The sequence below is a fragment of the Malaclemys terrapin genome, chromosome 4 (assembly GCF_027887155.1).
Source record: "Malaclemys terrapin pileata isolate rMalTer1 chromosome 4, rMalTer1.hap1, whole genome shotgun sequence".
In the NCBI taxonomy this organism is placed as follows: domain Eukaryota; kingdom Metazoa; phylum Chordata; order Testudines; family Emydidae; genus Malaclemys; species Malaclemys terrapin.
In genome coordinates this window covers 66,104,743-66,130,254 of record NC_071508.1, presented here as the reverse complement: position 1 = coordinate 66,130,254, position 25,512 = coordinate 66,104,743, and the positions used below count along the sequence as shown (strand labels likewise).

The window sequence follows — 25,512 nt, the reverse complement described above, 5'->3', positions numbered from 1 at the left end:
AAGACTGGCTCTTTTTATTTTGTCCCCATACATGATTCAATCTTGGAGGAAATTAAACACAAATACTTGAAATACAAATGCTAGAAGTTCTCCACCCTTTGAGCTCACCCCTCCCCTATAAAACTAGTTGCCACCAGCATTAGATGTTTTTGACATTAAATGTCTTGGGTGAAATCCTGGCTCTATTTAAGTAAATGTAAATCTCCCATTGGACTTCACTGGGGCCAGGATTTCACCCCTTGTCAATGCCCGTGTGGTATGTTTTTTTTTTTTAATTTACACATGCTAGCCCAGATCTTTCAGATGATGTAAATTGACATGGCTCCATTAATGTTGACGGAGCTGTGCCAGTTTACATCAGTTGAGAATCTACTCCCTGTGTTTAAAGGGTGTTATAAAAGGTACTACCTAACTTTGCTAGTTAGATGTCTGGGACCAATCCTTCAGTTCTAATGCATGTAATACTTCTGTTGAAATATATGTGTGTTTAGAAATAGGGACTGAAGTATCAGGTCCAAAGATGATGTGTTATTTGCTTAGGGTCAAATCCTGTTGGCACTGAAGTTATTTGTAAAGCTCCTTTTTATTTCAGTGGGACCAGGATTTGGCTCTTAAATTAAATTGATCACTGAAAATTAGATTTTTAAAGAGCCTATTTCACGGTCTAGGCATGTTAAGAACCAATTAAGAATATAAATGGTGTAGCCTGGGTCTGGAAAAATGTGGAGGATGCTGAAAGCCTTTTTTATCATCTTTATTTTCCCATCTTTCTACTAAAGCAAAGAGATCTGCGAGGCAAATGAAACCATCATGTGCCCTATGTGCGAACGCAATTGCACGCTACAGAAACTCAACGAAAGCTGCATATATGCAAAGGTAATTATTAGTTTTGTGCTGCAAGCTGATGCTATCTAAAAGTCAATTCTTTCTGCGTAATGATTGCTGCTGTTACTTCAGCAAAGGGTCCTCTACAATTTGGTGATGCTCTGCTAACTTTTCAGTGACAAAAATATTTGCAACCTTTCTACTCAGCATCTATTGTCTTTCAATTGATGATAAAGCAATAACAGCTGATTCTAAAAATGACTTTCTGAGAGCATTTTCTTCTTACCTCTATTTTGTCCATCTGAAGAGCCCCAATGATACAGCAAACTTTTTTTTTTTTTCTGGTAGGGTTTTCTACTTTCCTATATGATTATGTTCTCACTTTTCTGTTTCCCTGTAGTGTTGATGACCAGATTTCTGTTCTTTTTAAAGGATTTTTTTTTTTCATTATAGAGAATTATAATGCTCCTGTGGTGTGCCCAATGCAATGGTCCTACACAGTCAAATCTTTTGCTACAGGAAACTGTCCATCAAACATAAAGATTGACTGCTTTTGAATGCAAGCAATGTATATAAATGGACACATATATGAAGCCACTTTGGTTTGTATCATATTACCAAGGCTGGAACCAGTCTCAGCTTTTCTTTCTCAAAATTATTCAGCACAATCAAATAATTCTTGTTTAGAACTCAGTATTGTTTACAGAAATTTGAATGGCTGTGGCTTTAAGGCATGATGGTAATAAGTTGAGAAGGAAATTCAGTTTTTAAAGGATTTTGAAATTTAGTTTCACAAATTGGAACTAAGCCCAAAAATGTAGAAATTCTCCATGAAAAGAAAATGCCAAGCAATTTTTTGATCAAAACATTTCATTTTGATTTTTAGTTTACTTTATAACATATACTATAATACACAACAAAAACAATCAAAACAAAAAGTCATTTCAAAATGACAAATCAAAATGTTTAATTTCCAAAATGTGGAAATGGGATGTTTTCATATTGTTGGAGCTTAGTTTTTCCCCCAAAACAAAATTTTAATGAAATCAACTTGATTTCAAGAAGCCTCTTGATTTTAATGGAAGGGCCTTTTCTGACCAAAAAATGGTTCCATCAAAGTTTTTTCTGACCAGCTGTATTAATAATTGTACATATACTGCATGTAACACCTTTCATCAAACGCACACAAAGCATTGTACAAACTGTGCTGTGCTGCCCATCACCTATGGAGTGCAGCTGTTTAATAGCCCAAAGCAGCCCTGCCCAGCAGTTGACTGGAAGGGACACAATAATCTCAAATGTAGTAGTTTTAAATCATGTCGTTTTAGGATCCCTGTCCCTGAAGAAATGTTTTCTCTTTCTTATATTTGCTATGAAAGTTTCAGGCTTAGTGCTGTAAACATCACACGCCTTGTAAACACTAGCCTGGAAGAAAGAGAGATGACATTCCAGGCCTGAGTTGAATGCCACCCATGCACATCAATGGGTGGGGGAAATTGATGAGGCCAGAGGTGAAAGGGGGACAGTGATGGTAGCAATAGAGGGAGGTGCTCATCTAGGGACAATAGGTAGCTCCTCCCATAGGAATCTTTGGCACCCATTGGCCAGCTGGGGGAGAGGGGCATTGATTGGCCAGCGTTCCCCAGCTCCCAGGATTTAACCTGATTCAGGGGCCATGTGGAACCTCTTTTGGCTCTGTTCCAGCTGCCCACCATACCCACCAAAACTAGGAATGAGAACCCAACCTGACAGATGCTGTGGATCTAGCTGGTAGCCTGTTAAGGGGGTTAGGAAGGAATTTTTTCTCCCATGGATCAAATTGGATTTTTTTGTCTTCCTCACACCACCTGCAAGCCACAGTGGGTTAAATAGGAATGTGCATGGTACCTAACTGGGTACTGGGGTGACATTGCTTAAGTGGTGGATCTGAATGCACCAAACTTCACAGTAAAGTTAACATAGCCCTGGTGATTTTTTTTTTTTACAAGGCTTGAGGGAGTGTGATGGAAATTATGCAATTTTCCTCCTCTCACTCACTCACCCTGGCCCACCATTTCCCTCCTCCTCCTGAGAGGCAGATCACAGAACCTGCAGAAAACCCTACCCTTGTCTGGGGAGATGGAAGATAATGCTGTGAAGGTGGCTAGCCTACTTCCTTATGTCATCCCCTCCATGCAGCTGTAAGGAGCACAATTTTGATATGTCCCCTTAAGAATAACATAACCAATTAGTACTGGGGAGATAATTTAAGGAGAATGTAATTATTTAAGGTGTGATTTGGCCAGGACACCAGGGTTCACACTCTTGTTCTTGAAAAGGAGTTCTTTAACAATCAGAGGTGGTCAGCACCTCGGTTTTATGTTTTTGTCTTGCCTTCAACTGTATGTTGCCCTATAGCACATTTCCTGACTCACCAGCACTACTTTCTTTACTTCTAACTTCTATGCAGAGGCCCAGCCAGCTCGGCCCACTCTGCTTAGCTTTTGGATAAAATCCTAGTTTGATATATTACTAAGACTACAGGTCAAAACTGGTCTGGTCATTCTAAAGAAAATGCATGATCTGGAGTCGGAAACCCACCTTCTATTCAAGCAAGATCTTCTGAGCCATAACTCTTTTGGGGTTCCTTTTCCATTTCTTCAGAGAGGTGTATTGTTTACAGATATCTTTATTGCGCAGATTCCCCTAACCTGCCACGCATTAAAAATCTGGAAACACTTGTCACTTTTATTGATCTGTAAAATTTTGTAAATCCTGCTGCTTTCATTTTCCAATCAGATTTTCAGTCTCATAAAATACTTTGCTTGTATGTTCCTTTTATTATAACAAAAGAAAAACAAAGCCAAAGGATATTTGCATATAAGTTTCACATGATTATATAATTCACACAAAATTACATATTGTACTTGATGATCTTTGGCATTAAGTAATAACGTCTCCATTTTCTTCAGCACAGTAAAATAAACAGAGCCCTGTTTACTACTAAAACGTGTGTGTTTAATAACTCTACTCAATATTAGAAGTGTTTGCATTCAAGAGAAAATAAAACATACTGGCAAGCAATACAGTGTTTATACTGTTTTAACTTTTTCTCCTGGATTTATAAATGATGAGGATTTCAAGAGAGTTTTTCTAATATTTAATTATCTTCCCTCTTACAGAATAGCCTCTGTCACTTCCTCAGTGTTTATTTTCTAAAAGCAGATGACAGTCTTTCATTTGAAAAAATGTAGATTTGTCTGGTTTACAGGACTAGAGTCTGCTACAGAGGACAACCCCAATGACAAAACAAGGCAGCTATTATGTGTAATAGTTTTGCTAGAAGGTGTTACAACCTCCCTTCAGCATACTGTCAATTCCTTCAATATCCCATAACCCTTGAGACCATCACCTCACAAGCACAGCATTCCTGATGGCCACAGTTACAACATAAGGGCCCAATATTGCAAACCTTTACTTTTTTTAAATGGGTTTTATTGAAGCTAGCCCATTTAAATCAATTATCCTACCCTCATGAGTAAGGTTACTTGAATGAGTAAGAGTCTGCAAGACTGGGCCTTACATGATGAACAAAATCAACAATAATTAAATTGTAATCTAAGTTGAAGTTTTTTCTAAAATGAAGCTATTAATTCTCATTTGAAACAGTGAAAATACCTAGAAATACTCAATGTTTTATTGCATTAGTTATTAAAACCACTTATGAAAACTTTTCTTTTAGTTTTTGTTTTTCCCTAATTTCCCTGTTTGGTGCTCCTTTTATCAAATGTGTCTGCCCTTAAATTCTTTCTCTCATGGGTTTACTCCAATATAATGTAATGATGTATGTGATCTTTCAAATGACACTTTAAACCTGAGGTTCTGGTCACTGATGCTCACCAAACGTCTTATAGCATTGTTTCAATAGAATATGTTTCAGTCCAGTATCGCTGACCAAATTTAATCACTGGCAATTGCCCACCTAAAATCCCTTTTCAGTAGGAGAAATTATTCTTCACCTAAGCCTCCTAATACAGTACTATTGCCTACTGTGGCTCATACACAGTGACTGCTGGATTTCTACCATGGAAATGGCTGTATTTCTATGATGGATAAAATGAACCCTGAACGATACATAGAGGACACCATTTTCAAAATTGGGACAACAAACCCCCTTAGGGCACTCAAACTGACACATAGGCATGTAACAGTTTTCAATTACAATTTATCTACCCACCATGAACTTTATCTGAACTTTGCAGATAAAACAAATCTGTCCCAAAGAGTTTACACTGTAAGTAGAAAATGGGCAATAGGGTGCAACAAACAGCAAAAATGATTGAGAGGTGGAATGTTATGCATAGCGTCGTACTATAATTACTTCATTTTGACATTAATTTTTGTTAATGTCTGGATGGTTTCATTCTTCATTTTGAGAGTGATTAGGATTTATAGACTCTTTAGAAGGGAAGGATATTTTCAAGAGGGATTTAGAGGGAGAGCATGGAGGCAAGGTGGATCAAGTGAGAAAAGGGATCCAAGCATGGAGTTGCAAGGAAGGAAGAGACAATGAAGGGAATGATTAGACAAGGAACATTCCTGGGGAAGAGGTAAATAAAGAGATGAAAGTTGGTAGGTAGGCCTGATTTAAGTTGTTCAGGTCCTAAAAGGACAGGACAAGGAGCTTAAATCTAATGCAGCAGGTGAGAGGAAACCAAGGAAAATTTTGAAGACTGGTGGGATGTGGTTAGAATAGCTGGCTAAGTAACTGAGTTTTGAGATAGTATTTTGGGCACATTAAAGATGACTGAGGCCAGAGTGGGAATTGCAGTGATGAAAGATGATCCATGCCTGGACTAGCAATGGGAATAGTGGGGGATGAATGGAATTGTGCATGTAAATGCTGATGTGTGCACCTTTATGTGGGATTAGGGCTTCTTATTAGGATGCCTATATTTTGGGGTCTAAAACCCTGTAAAGCATTTTTGGATTTTTTTTTTTTTTTTGGTGTGTGTGTGTGGGGAAATACTACATGAATGTAAGGTAGTATTGTTATTATTTATTTTGCATTATGTGTTTTACTTTCTGCTTAGGTTACACATTTGTTTGATAATGGAGGCACTGTCTTCTTTGCTATTTTTATGGCAATATGGGGTAAGTCCATTTTCCTTCCTAAGTGTTCTGTTCACCTCTCCTTCCATAGATGACTATTAGTTTTAGAGGGATTTGAAGTTTAATGTAATGTTAAGCAAGTAGTATCCATGTTTATTCATATTTTTCTATTTTCTTCAAATCAGTTTTTGTACTAGTAGGACATTAAAAATACTCCACTACTAATTTATGTTCAAAATGTAATGACTGTAGAAAAATAAGACCTTTAATCCTGCAATCTATGTCATGTGTGCAGAGCCTCATGGGGATCCACTCACACAGAGTAACATGAAGGTTTGGGGCCAAAATCAGTGTCATCCAATGTGGAGCACTGTAAGATTAACAGATTTGAAAGCTTGTAGGCGAAGGCTAATTACAGTGAGATAAAGGCAGGTCAGAGGATTTTGTGTTAACTATTTACAGGAAGATTTCATGTAATTATTCTGTTCTTTGAGAGCCTCTCTGCATTCACTGTGACATTATGCTCCACACCAGGAGGCATCAAACAAAGAGTAAATGCTCAGAGGTGACTCTTCAACAGGAGTTACCATTGCATAACATTTCTTTGTTCAAAAGAAGGCAGATGCAGTTTTTACAACACTGAGGGGTCTGATCCAGTGATCTTTCATTGCAGTCGATAACAAGTTTGCAATGGGAAGTCAGTGGCAACACCTAGATTATAATAAGATTAGCATGCTGTAAATATATGAGATAGATGGGCAGATAGTTCTTCCAGTGAAAGTGCTGCATATTTGTACCCTGAGACTTTAACATTGGTCCACACAGAGCACTGACTATTCAAACCAATGCTGTACCATTGGGATGAGGTTAAATGCCACACAGATGATGTATTTATATAATACACATGAACAGGCATTTCTCACTCTCCCAGCTGCAGCAAGTGCAAAGGGGAAAAGGAGGAGTTTCAAAAGTGTTCATCCACAATGTGTGATTGAACATCACTCATGTTTTGATGTCCTTGCTAGCAAAAATAGATATGCAAACCACTTAATTAAATACAAAAAAAATGGGGTGATCAATAGGAGACAAAACCAATGAAAACATCTGGTGTGTGCACTTGTAATGCTTGCAGCTGTGGCAATTCATTGTTACATCCCCACCTTGCTGTTGTAAGCACACAACACAATGGTTCCTATTATTATTTAATTATATAAAGCCCCCAAAATTCATGGCCATGTGATTTGTCCTTCTGCACACAATATGCAGATATGTGTACAGCCATTAGCTATCACCCAGGTGCTACTTGTGTCAATTTTTTGTTTAGTATGAATGTCAGAATAATGAAATACTCCGCTGAGCTTTTCTGGCTTCTCCCCAATCCTAAGGCAAAGTCCCTGCTTTCTCTGAGGCAGACAGCACTGATAGCTGGTTGAGTGGCCCTCTAGCAATTGCTCTTCAGCCCTTGATCCTGTATCAACCCTGTGCTACTCTCTAAAACAGAGGGTATACCAGAAAAAAGTCAAGGGAAATTCCATTTATCCTCATGGTCAAACCCCTGACAGTTCAGGGTGCTTTGAAGACCCAGCACAGTGATGGAGATTTTAATTTTGTTTTGCTGTAGTCATGGTTCACTTATACACTTATCTATATTCACTTACATTAGATTATCATAGTTGCAAATGAGTGAAGTTTAACATCTCATTTCTTTTTTCTTTGTGAACTTAACACACTCGTGGCCAAGTTCTCATCTGATATTTGTGGGTGTAGCTCCACTGACTGGGGCCAAAGTGTCCACTCTTAATAACACACATTAAGATCCACAGCAATAAACATATGTCCCACACAAATGCCCCTTAATCTTTGAGACCCCTAAGCATCATGTTGTTTTTAACCAGTAATATTTTACCTTCATAAAGTCCTTCTTATGTCTTAAGGCATCTTAGGTAGCTATAAACAGATACATTATACTATTATTTTGGATGTCTCAATGATTTTTAGACTTGCTGAATGAGCAAGATTTTAAACTAGTCTGTGGTTCTCTGGATTCTTTTTATATTTTTTACCCAAAGAGAATTCCTTCCTTCCACGTAGCCCATCCCAAAATATGCTGCATCATTTCTACAGATCCTAACCTGCAATGCAGATAATAAACCAACTGGTGCAGAGGAGGAGGAAGTGTTGACTATTCATTCTTGTGGTCTCCTTTTTGTAGTAATTGTAAGTCTATCAGTGTGAGCAAATTCTCTTCATGATAAACAGTAATTCACTTTGGCCTGGCAAATTGCAAGCTGTAAGTAATATAATTAAAACCAGTGCCTTATAGCTTTTTCTCTCGGGAAGATGCAAATATCAAAGCGAGGACGAAATCCCCCGAGCTGCAGATTTGATGGAAATGACATTTGAAGAAAGCTGCTTCTCATCAAGATAGTCATTATGGTTATTTTGTCTTGGTGCTAAACTTTCCTTAGGATCCTGGTTGTATTTTGCTCCATTACATGTTTGCAACCTCGACTGAAGCCAAAGGAAGTTGCCCAGGTGCAACAAACAGGATTTTTCCTGTTTCTGTGCAGTTTACTAATATTGTTTTTTAAAAGATAGCATAGTGCCTTTTAACACAGAAGCAGATTGAACATTGAATTTAGTTTAATTACCAACTGGGACAGTGGTGCTCTGGCACAGCAGTGTATGACTGGCATGTGTTAATATACCTTGTGATTTCAGATATGCTATCCAAAGCCTTTCATGTTAATAGCCATAGGATTACTTCAGGGAAAATAAACTTGCAAAATACTGTGGGAGCAATGTATGTAAAACAAGGCACATAGATCACAAACGAGTTTGTAATCTGAAGCCAGCGGACGTTACCCCCAGACATTATGCTGGGGGTTGAGATGAAGTCATGTCACCCATTGGAATGCCATCATATGGTCTTCCTCTGCTGTTCTGTGCTGCTGGCTCATTTGTTGTGCTGGGATTGTAGTAAGACAAATCACCGAAGCTCACATCATGAGATGAATTATCTAATCGGAGACCTGGAAAAATACATCATGATTATTTATAGGTTTTTCAGTGGTGCTTATCGCTTTAGTGTCTGAGTGCCTCAACATTAACAAATTTAGTCTTGTAACACCTGAGGTAGAAAAAAGTTGTTGTCCCCTTTTTACAGATGAGGAACTGAGACAGAGAAAGATTCAGGACCTGATTCAAAGCCCACTGAAGTCAATAAATTGACTTCACAGGGCTTTGGATTGGGTTCTCAGTGGCTTGCCACACAAGTTGTCTGTAGAAGAGCCAGGAATAGAACCTAAATATTCTAATTATCTGCGTGGTGTTTTAGCAACGAGACCATCTATTAAAAAGAATAACACTGTTTCACTAAAAACATTTCAGTTAATTTTTTTTCACTCAAAGATGAATAATCCAAAGTACTCTGGGACTAGATTGAATCCAAACTATACCATAAACTATAGTATATTCAATCTCTTCCATATTTCTTTACCGTCAAGAAGATGATCAAAACAGCAAAATGTTGTTCTTTTGAAGATCTGAGTGTAAACATGGAAATGTCAGAAAATGTCTGCACATGAATAGTGCAAGTGACTTTACACTGGATTTTTGTTTTTAACGTTCGTGGATCTGTGTTTGTAAAACAGTTGGTATCCAAAATGTATATTGTACAATATAGGTCCATAATTCTGCCAGAACTGGTCGGTGTTTAACCATCCACTATCATAAACATTTACATGGATCTTTAATAATGTATTTGTGTGCCAACAAAGTGCACTACTTGGCTGCACAATTCATTATGGCCCTACTAGTAACATTTTTACAGGACATATACAATAAACCAGCATAGTAGCTGCAACAGAAAATAATGTTGCATGTCTCAAACACCAGGCACAATGGGGCTATGGTCTTGACTGGGGTCTCCAGGTGCTACTGTGATATAAATATATATTAATAATAATGGAACAGCTGTGCATGAATGACCTCTCTGCATATGAAGCAGTGGGGACCATTGTCTGGTGTGCTGGAAAAAGTGAGTGCCCCTTTAAGGGCTAGAGAGACAGGGAGTGACTTTCTGCTGCAGTAGCAGACCAGTTCAGCATGGGGAGCCTGACCCATCCTTCCACCAGGGGACCAGAAGAGAGGGGAGACTATATAGGTTCATGCAGTGCAGGAAAAGCCCTCTTTTACCTGGATCCATCTACCCATGGAAGTGGTGAAATATCAGGTTTTGTCAGGACCTGCTGTGGGCATTGTGCTGGTCACTCCTTTCTCAGGGGTCTGGGAAGGAATGTGTCCCTCACTGCCAGATTTGCCAACATTAACTGTATGTGGGGCAGGAGAGAGAAGGGTTGCCTTATGCACAGTAATTTCTGAGGGCCTTCGTTGGGACGAACATGAAACAGGAGTTTGGATATGATGTTGCAACTCATTATGTAAATGTGGGGCAGATGTCCAGTGCAAGGACTCTGTAGGGAAAGGTATATTGATGAAATAAAATGGATTGGTAAAGGATTTAAAGAAGGTATCCTTTAAAGGAGCAGAAGGGGGGGGGCAGTTCAGGCCTCCTGAGACTGGTATGGCAGGGAACCAACCCCCTATCCTTTATAGCCCCCGCCTTTAACCCTCATTTGGGGGTGGGAGGGGATGGTGGGCTCTAGCAGCAGAAGCTGCTCAGGTATATATTTAATTGATTATGGAATTACCTGCACTGTACAATTATATCAGCCAGCTACTCCCAGGCATTTAAGAATAAAATTGAGGCTTAATTAAACCACATCCAGTATCTCCTGTCCTACTTCCATTATAGCCGGACAATGGCATTGTTTTCCAAATTATGATTCAACACATTAAGAATTACATTCTTCTGTACACCTACATGGGAGAGAGAGATTTTAAAAATAGAGTAAAAGAAATTTTATTCACTTCCCCTGCATATTCTGAATGTGGGAACACTCATTTTTTTCTTTTGTATACAATTATGGAAAAAGCGGTGGGTATGTGCATATGTGTGTGTTCACAAATTTCTAGATAAATTACACATTAGCTTCCTGTTTAAGAAAAAAGTATGCACTGTAATCAAAAAATAAAAACTACAATAATCTGAGTGCAACATGTTTCAACACATGGAAAAAATGTTCTTGAGGTGTTGGATCACTGGCTACTATGCATTAATAATTATGCATAGGCCATATTTTATTAAACACTAATCTACTGTCTGTAAGAGAAACTGCTGAAAATGCGCTTGGCTATGTTTGATATAAGTAATTTATATCTCTGTTCTGAAATGTTGTCTTGTGGTTGTTTTTATTGATTCTGTGAGGCAATGAAGATTAAAAAGCTCTTTAGTCTACACTAGATAGAAAAGCATAACAGATTAATGTGTTGAGAGCTAGTCTCTTAACTTGTGAGGTATATGTATGCCTGGCTCATTTCAAAAATAAATACAAGAATTTAAAATCAAGGGAGCTCAATAAAATGGATCACTACAGTGAAATTCTGCCTTCAGTCTCTTCAGCAGTCACAGAAGCAAACCTAAAGACAGAAAATGCCTATTAAAGTGCTGAGTTGGACTGTTGATTTATTTCTCTTCTTTAAAGCTACTTGTACAGTAACTGATACCTACTTGTGCTTTGTGAGGTTTTTTGTTTGGTTTTGGGTTTTTTAATCTTTGTCTGCAATTTACACCTTGAGACCATAAATACAAATTTGCACATCTTTGGAAACTTTCATAGTTATTCCAGCTAACATGGGTTTTGCTAATGATGAGGATTTTTTACAAACCACTCTCAAAAGTAGATAGTCTCAAGGCAGTCAGATCACTGTTTGCAATTATTTTCAAAAGTCTTTTAACAGTTATGCCACTTTTAGCGACAATGCTGGCAAAACCCTGGTACTAATACCACAACCAGATCCAACAGGTAGGCCTTTTGCAGTCATGCACAGCTCCATTATCCACAAGGGTGCAGATCAAATTACAGGATCAAAAATTGTGTTAACAGAATCTGTTTTTTAAACAAAAAAATGGCACAATCAAAATATAGACATGACCTAATTGTGTTGCAGTGTTTTATGCTAGTGGTGTTCTATAGCAGATATTGTAGTTGATATATCTTATTAATGTCTTCTTTGATTACACTTTTACCTTGGTGCCTCAAAATTATTCTGCATAACCCATGTTAATTGTGAGCATGGATATTTTTGGGTACTGAAGTTCTGAAAACATATGAATGGTATCCTCCTGGATTTATTTATGGGGGAGTTTGCAGATAACCCATTGGCTTAATGATACTGATTGGCAATGACTGCTGTTCAGTCAACTCAGTAGTTGTGCAAATTCCAGTTAGTATGAACTTATTCAGCTAGGGCCCAGGTGTTGCATGTTGTTTAGATACTTTGTATATATGAAATGGTATCAAAGTATAAAGGGACTATCTTCACTGTACGGTTAAACCTGGATTTTAGGCCAAACTTCCCTACCATCCATACAGAAAAACCTATGACATTGGGCTGGAGGTGCTTTATGCACCCAGATGGTGGTATGCGTTAGTGTCCAAGTTCTGTTTTAACTTGGACTGGAACCCAGCAACTTTGCAGTGAGGACCAAGGCAAAATCATTCCAGTGCTAATAATCCTCCAATGCCCTTCCCACAATTCCCTCTGAAGGACAGACAAATCCTCCCACAATTAACTGAGAGAGCATCTTCTACAGTGTCTCAGCCCAAAGAACTATGGGATATGTCTCCAGGCATACCCAGGCTATTGCAGAACAATGAGGACACAATAAAGTGGGTAGGGTTTTGCTGTGGGATGCTTGCACTTGGGCTAGACTAACCTGGATTAACTGTGCCAAGCAGAAATACCCTAAACTCTTCTCTCAATACAAAATTTACCAAAGATTTTAAAAACATCCCCTCTCCCTGTTTATGAATACTGAGAAGCCTTGGGTGTACTTTAAAACCATTTGCCAAACTGATTTGTACAATCTAAATAAAAAGAATAGCAGTGAAATTCTAGCTCCATTGACTTCAGTGGGACAAAAAATTCACCTCAAGAGTGCTGTGCAGAATAGAAAAGTCCTTCTACTCCGGGAACATTTGTGAAATTCTTTACCTGGTTCACTCCTTGTGTCATCATAAAGTCGCTGATGGAAAAATGAGCCAGACTTTCTCTTCCCACATATAAAGTACCCAATCAGAACAATTAATGCAGATCCTAGAATGGCTCCTACAATTGCACCAAGCACAACTCCTGCACTGTGGCGATTCTCTGGGAGGGGAAAAAGGATAAAGAAATTATTCTAATGAAAATTTATAAATCTATAGGGCCAGATCCTCAGCTGACATTTTACACAAGTTGAGAATCTGGCCCACTCTGACATATTTCACTTTACAGACAATAGTTAAGTCATCCCCTCAACAATCCTGTGAAGCAAAGAAGTATGACTCTCTCTTATTTACAAATGGGAAAACTGTGGCACAAAAATGTTTTAGTATAACTTTTCCCAGTCAAGCAAGTATTTGACCAACAGTTGTGAATAGAACCCACGAGTTGTGGTTCCCAGCCACCTGCTCTAACCACAAGGCCTTGCACTATCCTCTGATAAAATCTCTTTAATATAACAATTGTAAGTATTTAGACCAGACTATAAAGCTAGCCTGTGATCTTAGGTATTTCTGTTTTAGAGTGCCAATTTTTCAGACACTTTGTTGGGCATCCAAAATCAGAAACATAGAAAGCATTGGCTGTAACATTTTTAGTTTTTCAGGTAGAAAAATATTTTTTTTCTCCCCAACATTTTTCTTGGGTTTTATAAAACTTTTCTTTGAATTTTCACATCTTCTTTGAATGCCCTCTTTCAGAGTCACTTTAGGCAAAAAGTCCTGATACATTGTAATTATTAGAGCTATAGAGAGAAGCTTGAAAGCATGAAGATAGCCTCCAGTTCTTAGTGTAGACTGTACTGTATATGTTGGAAAAGCATTTCTGTCCAATGCTAAAAGCCTGCAGGCAAATTAATGGTATAAAAATACTATATCTTCTAATCTTCCTTTCTCGATCACTGAAGCCCCAATTTGAAAGAGCAGAATAGAGAAATGCTATTTTTGGTTTTATGCTGTATTATTTCTCCAGGCTTAACCAAATTGATAGTAATAAAATACAAGGTAGGCAATCCATTTGGGCATTATTTATAAATTGAAGGCTTTAGTCACAAAAGTGTTTTGCACTCTGTGTCCTTCATGCTTAAGAAATGATTAATTTGTTGCTTTAAGTGCTTTGAGCATGGGGAGTGTACAGATCTATTTCATATATGCAGAAGATGAAGGGGTAGGGAGAGAAAGTTTGCACATTCACCAAACCCAAGCAGAGCTGCATTACATTTCCTATGTGGATAAATAGATAAATAATTTAATATAAAGCAAAACTCAGAAATTCAGTGAGTTGGGGCTGCTCCAGACTGATGCAACAGATAAAACATTTTCAACAATTTTCAGTGGACAGTTCCATATAAATAGATCCAATTTGAATGGTACTCTGACTGAAGCAGTCTGCTGGGAATAGTCCCATTATAGTATCTATATACCAATATAGTTCAGAAACAAGAATTTTTTCAATATGCCGGTTCACAAATACCATAGTTCTCTGGTTAAACTGGCCTGGGGTTTCAGGAGACCTCAGATTAATTCATGTATCTGCCACCGACTTCCTATGTGACCTTGGACAGGTAACTCAGCGTATCATTTTCAAAAGTACCTAAAAGACTTTCAGTGGATCTTAAGTTCCAAAAACACTAGAAAATGTTACTATTAATCTCTCTGTGCCTCAGTTCCCTATTTGCAAAATGGAGATAATAGTGTTTTCCTTTCTCCTACCCTTCACCAGTTTTGTTTATTTAGATTGTAAGGAGTGTGGGGCTGAGAATATTTATTACTATGTATATAGGCAATCATTACCACAGTCTGGCTATGATCTTGGTAGGAGATCTAGGTTTTACTATAATACAAACTTTGTTATTTCATTCTAGCCCTCCACCCCTAAATGGGGTCCTCAACGCTGCTGCTAAATACCAGATGAAATCTGGCAATGCAGTTCAAAGTAGCTGCACGGCAGCCCCGGATCTTTGACTTCCTGTTGAAATTGAAATAAATAAAAAATATTTCTGCCTGTGGTTCAGCTAAACCCCAGAAATGCAGAAAGGTGTGAAAATTATATTTGGTAAAAGTTACCTAAATGTTTTTAATTTAATAAAACTTTCAGGTGAGGTCTAGTTTTATCTGAAGCAGTTCACACATCTTTTCAGCTTCCCAGACAATGTAAACATTTTAGTGTTCAGCATCATTAAACTTTTTTTACTGTAATTAAACCTTTACCTTTGTTGGGTTCTTTCGGATTTGATGGGACTATAGAATGGTTGGTGAAATTCTGGTGTACGGTTTTTGTAGTCTGTGAAATTGTTTTGAAGTCTGTTGTGACACTGCCACTCTGGTGTGTGGATAATGTGGTCAGTGTATTTGATGGACTGTTCGTGGATGAGACTTCTGTGGAGCTCTTTAGAGAGTCTTTGGTGGAGATTGTTGCAGTAGAACTGGTCTTATAGGTGACTGAAGTGAAGTTTTTGGCTTCCGTTTTCGATGATACACCAGCATTTGTAGGCATGTTGCTTTCAGTCGCTGTGGACAAGTCAGTCATGGTTATGGATATTGTTGAAGATGGTGAGATTCTGTTGACATTTTTGGCAGGGGTATTTGTGCCATCTGTTGAACCCTTATCCACATGCGAAGTCGAAAATAACTCTGTGCCATTAGTGGATCTCTGAGTTACACTGTTACTTTGAGTGTTAATCTCTATTACTGTACTTTTTGTTGTTGCATTTTTATTGGCCATTGTTGGCATAACATGGCTTATAGCAGGAGTAGTTATTCCGTTAGTTCCAGTAAGATCTAGCTGATGTGAAGTTCCTTGGTGTGTAGGTGAAGTCGTATCTATAGTTGAACTATTGTCATTGTTTGTTGTTCTGACTGTACTACTGTAACCATTGCTTCTGGTCCACCATAAACTAACGGGCAGTAAAATAAAAAGAATTCCACTGGAAGGCAGCATGGTATTGACTTTGTGGTTTGTTTCTTTATGTAAAGAACCTGAAAGAAGTGAAAAGTTTTGTAATTTAATTTATGATGTGAAACTGAGAGCTGGACAATGAAGACCCAGACATGTTGATGAAAACTTACAAGTGGCTTGATACTAGAGAAGTGAAGTTATGGAGGTTCCTAAAGGTATGTTTACACTGCAGTTAAACAACTGTGGCTGGCCTGTGTCAGCTGAGTCAGGCTTGGGCTGAGGGGGCTGTAAAATTGTGATTTAGACATTCAGACCCAGGGCTTTGTGACAGGGGAGGGTCCCAGAGCCTGGGCTGTAGCCCAAGTGCAAACATCAGCACAACAGTTTTACAGTCTGAGTCCCATGACCGCAACTCAGCTAACATGGGCCAGCTGTGGATGTTTACTTGCAATGTAGACATATCTGAAGGTTTTCATGTTGAGAACTTAACACTCCTGGATAGCAATAATATTCTCTCAAAGCATAGCTGTTCCTCAACAAAGCTTTTTGCATGCTTCCATAGGCAAAGCTGTATACTCCCCTCCATTCTACAGCTCACAGTCTGTAACAACTTGCTATTACATGTAACCAAGAACCCGTTGCACCAAGACCCATGCCTAAAAGGGCATGTTTTCAGCAACCGATGCTTTCTGGTTACAGGGTAGCACCCAGCAATATGAGAGTAATAGGGATGTGGCAAGGCTGAAGAGCTAAGTAACAGAGTGTTTCCATGCAAAGTGGTATAGTTGTTGTTGCGATTAGCTTTTGAAGGTCATGATTTCCCTTACATGTTTTGTGACCTTGAGGGGGAGACCATCACAGGAATACAGCTGCTGCCAGGAGATTAATGACAGTTCAGCAGCTAAGCCAGCCCATGGAATTAGCGGAGCTGCATTTCTGCTTCAGAACCAAACATCAACACCAAAGCAGTGCAGTCTGCCCTGATTTGCAAATGTTCAACCAAGGATCAGCAAGAATCCTGATCCCCAATCTCTTGAGACATATTGCCATATGCTTATCTAGCTTTCCAGAGTAGTGACAGCTTGAGGTCATGCTATTATTACTTCCCAAAGATCACAGACTAAAATGTGAAGGTTAGTACTACTTTCAATAGCGTTAATTAATCCACTATTCTTATGCATGTTTTGTTGCCTGTAGGAAGGAGACATGCTGCCTAGAGGCAGTGACCTGGCTCCTTTCCCTTTCACCCTTTAGGTCCACTGTCTGGCCCGTTTTCCTTTCACCTTTATAAATCTAACTATGGGTTTTTCCACAGCTTTGCTCCTCTCTGCACAGCACAGCCAGGGAGAGGGATGAGTATAGCTATGGACTCTAACAGTAGCTACTGGAGTAAGCCAGCTTGTCTCTGTGACACCCTCCCTACAGAGATTTCTGTCATTTGACGGATGATATGGTTCAGTTTCAGCTATTAGTCAATGAACCTGACATTAGGTCTGATCCTGCTCCCATTGCAGTCAGTGACTGAACTACCATTGACTTCAGTGGGTACAAGATGTAGTGCCCAGGACTGGAATCTGTATGTATGTGTATTTTTGGGATTCAGCTTTCAGCAATCTGTTTATAAATATTGTTTCCATGTTGGTAAATTGATCAGTCTCCCAATATAGGGTGGTCATCTGCCAGGTGGGATTAATAGTCCTTACTTATTCAGCTAAAAATAAAAGATTTTAAAACTTTATTTTTATTATTATTATTTTACAGAAATAAGTATTGCAACTTTCTGCTTAGAGCTAATCTTTGTGTTTGGAGTCTCAAATCTGTAACTGAACAGCGAACTCTCACAATTATATTAATGAAAGTTGCATTGTTTTCACTATACCTGGGTACAGGGACGTTTTTCCAATCTGAGTAATAATTACAGAAAAGTATAGCAAACAAAACTTTAAATGAGCTTTTACTAAGCTTTCAAATATTTGCTTTCATCTTGAAAGTACCATTGTTTTAGCTCACTGGCATGACCCCTCTTTTTCCTTGTATCAGTAGCCATGTCATTACTGAACAAAGTGAGTTTTTGTCATATTTCTTATTTCACCTTGACTGTAATTTGAAACTACCAAGGGAAATTACTAACAGTTCACTTTAACTGCACCTTTCGTTTCTGTCTCCTCACTGAACAATGTGGTTTTCATGATTTCCTTAATCCTGTAATTTTTTTCCTCGGGGACAAAAAGAGAGAAAACACCTTGCCACAAAGATTTTTTTACAGTAGTTCTAAGGCTATATTTAGGTTGTATTTCTTGGAAACCCTTGGTGTCTAATAATTAACTGGTCTTTTATTAGTGTAGCATTAAGATTCAGATCAGAAACAACCCTACAGCCCTAGAAAACCACCTGTTGCCCTTAGCGCTTAATATGCAAACAGTGGTATTATAGGACAACTGCAAATATTGCAGCTCCAGCACCTTAGACTAGCCAAAATCTGATGAACAGAAGATTAGCCGGAATCTAAAGAATTTTCCAGTTAGTTTGAGACACTAATTGTAAAATACCTTTTAAAAGGAGAAATTATCTGATATGATGATTCTGATCTTGCTGGCACCTGTAAGTAACTACACTGAAATCACACTAAGGTCAAAGCCATGTAAATAATATTTGAATCAAACTCTCTGACTTAGACTCTTCCCTCATTATGGCCCCAATCCTTCAATGACATGTGTGCATGCCCTGTCTTAGTGTGGAGCCCTACTAAAGTCAGGCACAGGGGTCCATCTGCAGGCATCTCATTGCAGGATCAGGGCATATAGATGGAACTACATACAGATCCCTAAATAAACCATTTGACATTGGTAGCTTGTCACTTTGGACTTGAGTACAATTTTGAACAAGGTTTGGGCTTATCACATATTTTTACTAGTTTTATTTTGCTTAAAACTGAATACCCAGGAGAAAGGCTAGTGAAAATCCGTGTCACTCTGTGGTTAATGATACTTAAAGCACTGACTTTATTTTATTGATCTTTTTTGGCAGTATTCCTACTGTATATGGCTCCTCCTCTACATTCATATGTGTGCATATGTGCGTACGCACAGTGAAATCCTGGCCTCATAGAAGTCAATGGCAAAACTCCTAGAGTATGTCTACACTGCAGATGCAACCATGCCTCCCAGCCCAGATAGACAGACTTAGGCTGTCGATTCCTAGACTTCATTAAGAGCAAATCCTAAACTTACTTGCTAAAATCACTTCTTAAAAGTGCAGGAAAAGCAATTGTCAGCAAACTTTGAATTACAGTGAAATATTTTCATCTTCTCTTTATGGTTCTTACGTCTCTGCCTATCTTTGCTGTTAAATCTTGGAATTACTGGCCCAAGTTAATTTGTCTTTTAATGTTTTCCTTATGGGGTAGTTTAGCTATGAGTTTGGTTACCCAGTCCCTACATTCACCCAAATATCTTGTCAAAAAAATCAATGCTGCTGTGATTACTTAGCCAAATTCATTAATAAAAATGCACTTACCTTTTAGCTCTACAGTATATGCAGGTAGGTTTGAAATACTTCTGTAGCACAGAGTGCAATTAGTTTAGTGAACACAGTAGAACGCAGGTACTGTAAATGCAGCTGTCACGCTCATCGGGAATGCACTGTAGAAACTTAACTAGGTGGGGCCGTATTTCCCTGTGTGTAATAGAACACCTGAGAACCAGACTGACCTGCTTCTTGGTTGTCTTTGTTAAGAGCTACCATTACAGAAATTACAGGTTTCATTGTAAAGTGGGAAGACAAGTGCCCATTGATTCTGTGAAGATTACAAAATCTTTACATTGATGTTTTGACAAGGGTATCAAATTTCTATAAACTATATGGGGTATTGGTCTTCTCTTAATTAGACAGCAGCCATTTTAATAAAGTAGTTTTCTGTTGAGACATACTTTTTTACTGTACATGTATAATATATGTATAATATAATAACTGAAATAATCAACTGATGGAACTCCTTGCCAGAGGATGTTGTGAAGGCCAAGACTGTAACAGGGTTCAAAAAAGAACTAGATAAATTCATGGAGGATAGGTCCATCAATAGCTATTAGCCAGGATGGGCAGGGATGGTGTCCCTAGCCTCTGTTTACCAGAAGCTGGAAATAGGCGACAGGGGATAAATCACTTGATGATTACCTGTTCTGGTTATTCCCTCTGAAGCACCTGGCATTGGCCACTGTCAGAGGAGAGGATATGGGGCTAAGAGAAATGTTTGTAGAAGATGAATAAGCAAAAGTTAATTATACTATGGCATACTCAATATATATCAACTTTCTACTTGTATATATATATGTATGTATGTACATGCTGTTATGCATTAGCCCAAGCCCCTGGGTCCAATTATAATTGTAATTACCCTCCTAATTTGAATGGATTTGAAATGCAGATTTAGATCCAAATTTGGTAAATCAAACCATAAACCCAGATTGTTGGGAGAAATAATAATCCGATTCAGATCTGAATCTTGCATGTCAGGCCCTTCTTTACATGCTATATATAATCTTGGGGGTAGATTTAGAGCAAAGGGGGTTGGGGGAAGGCAAACATGCACTGTTTAATTTTTTACATACTGAAGTAGTCAGGACTACTTGCTACTGTAATTATATTTTTTATTTATTCTAGACTGGTATGTGTTGGAGAGGGATGCAGAGGTGTTCCAGTAATGTCTGAATAACTCCATGAGTGGAATACCATGGCGCTTTTGTTTCCACTTGAAATTTTTGAAAGAATCATGTGCAACTACTATTTCATGCCTTTCTCCAGTGTCATTATTTGTAACTTAGTGATAGCTCTTATTTGCACTAGATGTAAGCCCCACGCAGACACTCCTGCACCCATATGGAACCCTCCTGAAGCCAGTGTGGCTCCTCACAGGTGCATGGGTCAGTCCATACTGTATTAATTGCAGATACGGGACCTAATTTTAATTTAACCCCATACCTACCTGCAATAGCAACGTTGGGAGCTCTACTGTAGACAAGTCTCTAACAGCTTGCTACTATTTTACCTACTATATCATTTAGACGTGTTCTGAACAGGGTTAGGTGACATGATCAGTTAAAACACCATCAGCCTACCTACATTAGCACTCTCATCACTGCAACAACTGGTAGAGCTGCAGCAATGGAAATTGGTTGGGGGCTGCTCAAGCCTTATTAGCCCAACTGAATGGCGTACACATGGAGTAACTGTAATCTACTTTTATATATCAGGAAGTATTTCTAGCTTGTTGAGAGCAAGTTGTAACTAATCTTAGGCAATAGATTTATTATTACACATGGAAGTAAACTACATGTAGTTCACACAAGTAATTATAGTGCCTAGGTAGTGCATTTTGATTGCCTGTGAATGTGATGAGATTTCTTTTTAAAAACCAATTGTTTTGTTCATTTGAAGATTCTACTGCTAATGAAAATACTTATCTTAAGGCATGGGAATAGCCACTAAGTAGATATGAGGGACACAGAACCTCCACTTTCAAATCTTTCTTGCCCTGTTATTGTCCCTTCATTGTGGCTATGAGACTCGTTCACATTCATTTCTGGTTTCCCATACCTGTGGTTTTCATGTTGTTTCACCTCTGTATTGAAGCAGCAGTTCATGATGAGAAATACATTAACTTCTATAACTCACTAAATTGAGTTATGTAAATACCTGCAATTCCTTCTTCCACACGGCATAAAAAGTGGAAGGGGAAGAGCAATAATCACACACAGCAATGGGACTAAAGGTGTAATGGGAAGTAGAGTGACCAGATAGAAAGTGTGAAAACTCGGGACAGGAGGTGGGGGGTAATAGGCACCTATATAAGAAAAAGCCTCAAATATCTAGACTGTCCCTATAAAATTAGGACATCTGGTCACCCTAATGAGAAGGGGAAGAGTGGCAACTTGGTATAATCAAGCTGTATAGCCACTAGAAAAAATAGACACTGACTTCATACAAGAAAAGAGGATATTGACTGGTGGTAGCAACTGTGGGGGTTAAAATACCCATGTAGCCTGAGGGAAACTAGAGGCCATAGTAATTTACTCTCTAGGAGTGTGTAAAGTCATTAAAAACTGCAAATTATTACCAAGTTACATATGACAGGTTAGTAATGGGCCCAATTAATTGCTGGTGTAACTTCAGTCTTGAAGTCTTCCATCTTGAGGTCTATAAAATCATGAACGGTGTAGAGAAAGTGAATAAATAAGGGTTATTTATCCCTTCACATAACACATGAACCAGGGTCACCCAATGAAATTAATAGGCAGCATACAGAAGTATTTAAGCATAACAAGCAAACATAAGGAACAATAAACAAGAGGAAGTACTACTTCACACAATGCACAATCAACCTGTAGAACTTGTTGCCAGGGGATGCTGTGAAGGCCAAAAGTAAATCTGGGTTGAAAAAAAAAATTAAATAAATTCATGAAGGGAATGCTGAGATCAGGAGAACAGTGGAACCTTTTCTCAAACAAGAATAGCTTGGCTTTAGGAAAAGACGAGGAACCACAGATGCCATGTTTCTATTGGCCAAGGTGGTCAGGGATGCAGCCCCATGCTCTGTGTGTCCCTAAGCCTCTGACTGCTAGAAGCTGGGACTAAACAACCATGTATGGATCACTCAATAATTGCCCTGTTCTGTTTGTTCCCTCTGAAGCATTTGGCATTGACCACTGTTGGAAGACAGGATACTGGACTAGATGGACCACTGGTCTGACCCAGTGTGGCCATTCTTATGTTCAGTGGAGTTATACCAGAGATAAAATTAACCTAACTAATAGACTTAGTAGTTCTTTTGGTTCATTGCTAATCAACTGATAATGGGAGCTGTAGTGTACCACCAATCATTCAGGTGATAGGAGAAATCCACTTTATAGGAAGGAAACTTATTTTATATTGACAGCTGGAAAGTATGTAATCCAGTAATGCAGTGGTTCTCACACTGTGGTCTACAGACTCTCCGGTACTCTACAGAACCTTTCATGTAAGGAAACGTGTTAGGAAACAGGCTGTGGTAGAAAGAGGTGTTGCCTGGGGGATATAGTCCCTAAAAGAAGTTGTGTGTCTATGTGAGGGTGGGTGGGTGGGTGTCTCTCTCTCTCTCTCTCACACACACACACACACACACACACACACACACACACACACACACACATATGAAGTGCTCAACCCAGTGGAGAAGTGGAAGAACTCCTGTAGAGGTGTATTAGTAATGGCAGGATAGGTATCTTTGAGTCAGAGTGAGGTGAAATCCAGGTGTGCTACGTGTATAGTGAAGTTCTCCGCAGTGTGAGCAATGGTGGCAGAATCTGACCCCAAATATTTATTTCACTGGATTCTAACATTATCAACCAAATTGAGGCTCAGAAAGGAAATGTTATGTAACATGCACAATCTCTTAATTTTATTTTAAAGGAAGTGTGTTAATAACTTTAACATAAACAGACACACACACACACACACAATGTAACAACCAACTTGTAGTGTTGGTTTTAATTGCTTGGCTTTACCACGTCAGGGTTCTGCCTGCTATTCATAGGATTACTGAAATAAGTCATTGGGTGCAATTTTCAAAGGGCCCAAGTGTCTTGGAGCCCAAGTCCAGTTGCAAGCCAATGGAAATTAAGTTTTTAAGTTACTTAGGCCATTTTGAAAATACCATCCACTATGACTTTTAGGGACTTGAACTCTGAGTTCCTAGTCTGTGTAGACTGATGATTTTTTCACAAAAGATTCAACATAACATTGGAATCTTCTTTCCCCATTTTCCAGTGTCCCATTTCAGAACACAGCTCTCAAGATGAGTCATTGCCCATTTTCCCCCTTTAAAAATGAAAATATTTTAGTACATGTAAAGTCATATTAAAATAGAATCACTAGCCTCTCTACACAATCAAGCTTTCCTGCTCAAATACCTATAGCCACCATCCTTTTTCTGTTGTGAGTAATTAAGCACTATGCAGACACTTTTAAAAAGGCTTTGATTAATCATCAGTTGGATCACTGACAGACTGAAAGCCATCCACACCTCCCAGAGTGAGTAATAGGTGGGCCTGTACCTACATTATGTGTAACACATGAAGCCAACTCAAGCAAGCAGTGCCTTCTGGCACTTGTAGTTTTTCTTCTTCCTCCTCCCCTTGTCTCATCATCTGAGGTCAGGTTGTCATGAAAGCATCCACCATCATCTTCTGACCGAGGAAGCAATAAGATCCAACTGTTTACCGTCTCCTTTGATGCAATCCATCCATCGCTTCCTTGACTTTTCTTGGAGTCTCTTTCCTACCACCCACTCCTGCCATTCTATCCTCACCAGGTCCTTTTCATTCATCCTCTGTATGTGACTGAACCAGCAAAGTTGCATTTCCTAGATTTTGTCAGCCACATCACACTTCGATTTCCATTCTAATGCTTCATTTTAAAATCTATCTCTTTATGCACTCTTTTGATTGCACGCAGACATCTCATCTCAAACACCTGTTGGCCCTGAATCTACTGTCTCTTTACTACCCATGCTTCTGCACTGTACAGCATTGTGGGGTGTCCCATTGTTCTGTATAGCTTGGCTTTCAGTCTCCGTGACATAAACTTGTCATATGCAACCCCTGAGATGTTAGTCCAAACTCTTCCACCATATCCCGTCTGGACTGTATGTCATGTTCACACTTGCCATCTTCCATAACCCAGTCACCAAGGTACTTGAACTGGTCAGTCAGTTCAGTCATGTGCTCCATTAATCTCTACATCCCGTTTCCCTGTGGCATCTCTACTGACCCGCATGACCTCAGTTTTAGTCATGCTCAACCCATGCCAGCTTAGCTGGCGTTTAGGTCTTCTTTTGAGAATGCCTTTATTTCTATGTCATCTGCATATAGCAGCTTCTCACCTTTTCCTGTTGGGATCTTCCTGCTGACATAATCCATCAATATGATAAACAGCAGTGGAACTGAGGGCAGAGCCCTGTTGCAGTTTGACTTTCACTTCAGAGGGACTTGTTCCAAAACACATTCTGATCATTGTTTTAATGACCTGTAGAGTATATTTCACGATAGTTAAATCCTCAGACTCTCCATATTTCCTCATCACTAGTGTAAGCATTCTTCTGTCCAATTTATCATATGCTTGTTCTAGGTCTATAAAAGCATAGAAGCTGTCCTGCTAGTGCCTTAGCCATTTGTCTATCTCTTGATGAATTGCAAACATGGCATCTGTGGTTTTTTGTCCTTTCCTAAAGCCAAACTGTTCTTGTTGGAGGAAAGATTCCACCATTCTCCTAATTTTAGCATCCAAGATGTGTTCGAGTACCTTCATTTCACGTTGCACTAACGTTATTCCTCAATAGTTCCATATTCATGGATGCTGCTCTTCTTATGTATTGAGACCAAGGAAGAGTTGCACCAGTCTTCAGGAATTCTTGTCATGCCATATTGCTATAACCACTTTGCTCATCCATTGTCTGCCTCTCTCGCCCGAGATTTTCACCACCTCTATCATTCTGGCACT

At 38.9% G+C, this 25,512-nt stretch overlaps 2 protein-coding genes across 3 annotated transcripts in view; one reads left to right on the top strand and one right to left on the bottom strand.

Moving 5' to 3' along the window:
- The window catches only part of ANO3 (anoctamin 3), a 348,638-nt gene that overhangs the window by 296,842 nt on the left and 26,284 nt on the right, over positions 1-25,512 (top strand). Inside the window, exons 13-14 of the mRNA XM_054026242.1 lie at positions 780-876; positions 5,898-5,958. Coding sequence (XP_053882217.1) covers positions 780-876; positions 5,898-5,958 — 158 coding nt within the window. The remainder of the gene's footprint in view (positions 1-779; positions 877-5,897; positions 5,959-25,512) is intronic.
- MUC15 (mucin 15, cell surface associated) lies at positions 3,622-19,618 on the bottom strand. 2 transcript variants are annotated; one of them, XM_054026240.1, is made up of 4 exons: positions 19,498-19,618; positions 15,294-16,061; positions 13,036-13,191; positions 3,622-8,948 (listed from the first exon to the last, which is right to left on the bottom strand). In XM_054026240.1, exons 2-4 carry the CDS (start codon positions 16,021-16,023, stop codon positions 8,791-8,793), a joined length of 1,044 nt encoding a protein of 347 aa, XP_053882215.1. In that variant the 5' UTR covers positions 16,024-16,061; positions 19,498-19,618; the 3' UTR covers positions 3,622-8,790. The 2 variants fall into 2 exon arrangements, with proteins under 2 accessions (XP_053882215.1, XP_053882216.1); XM_054026241.1 differs by lacking the exon at positions 13,036-13,191.

Bases quoted from the DNA above. Each gene is read 5' to 3' on its own strand.
- MUC15 (XM_054026240.1), bottom strand. From the start codon at position 16,023: ATGCTGCCTTCCAGTGGAATTCTTTTTATTTTACTGCCCGTTAGTTTA. The intron at 13,192-15,293 runs GTAAAGGTTTAA...TTCCCCTCCCAG, and splicing joins TCCGAAAGAACCCAACAAAG to AGAATCGCCACAGTGCAGGA. The intron at 8,949-13,035 runs GTAAAGAATTTC...GTATTTTTCCAG, and splicing joins TGACACAAGGAGTGAACCAG to GTCTCCGATTAGATAATTCA.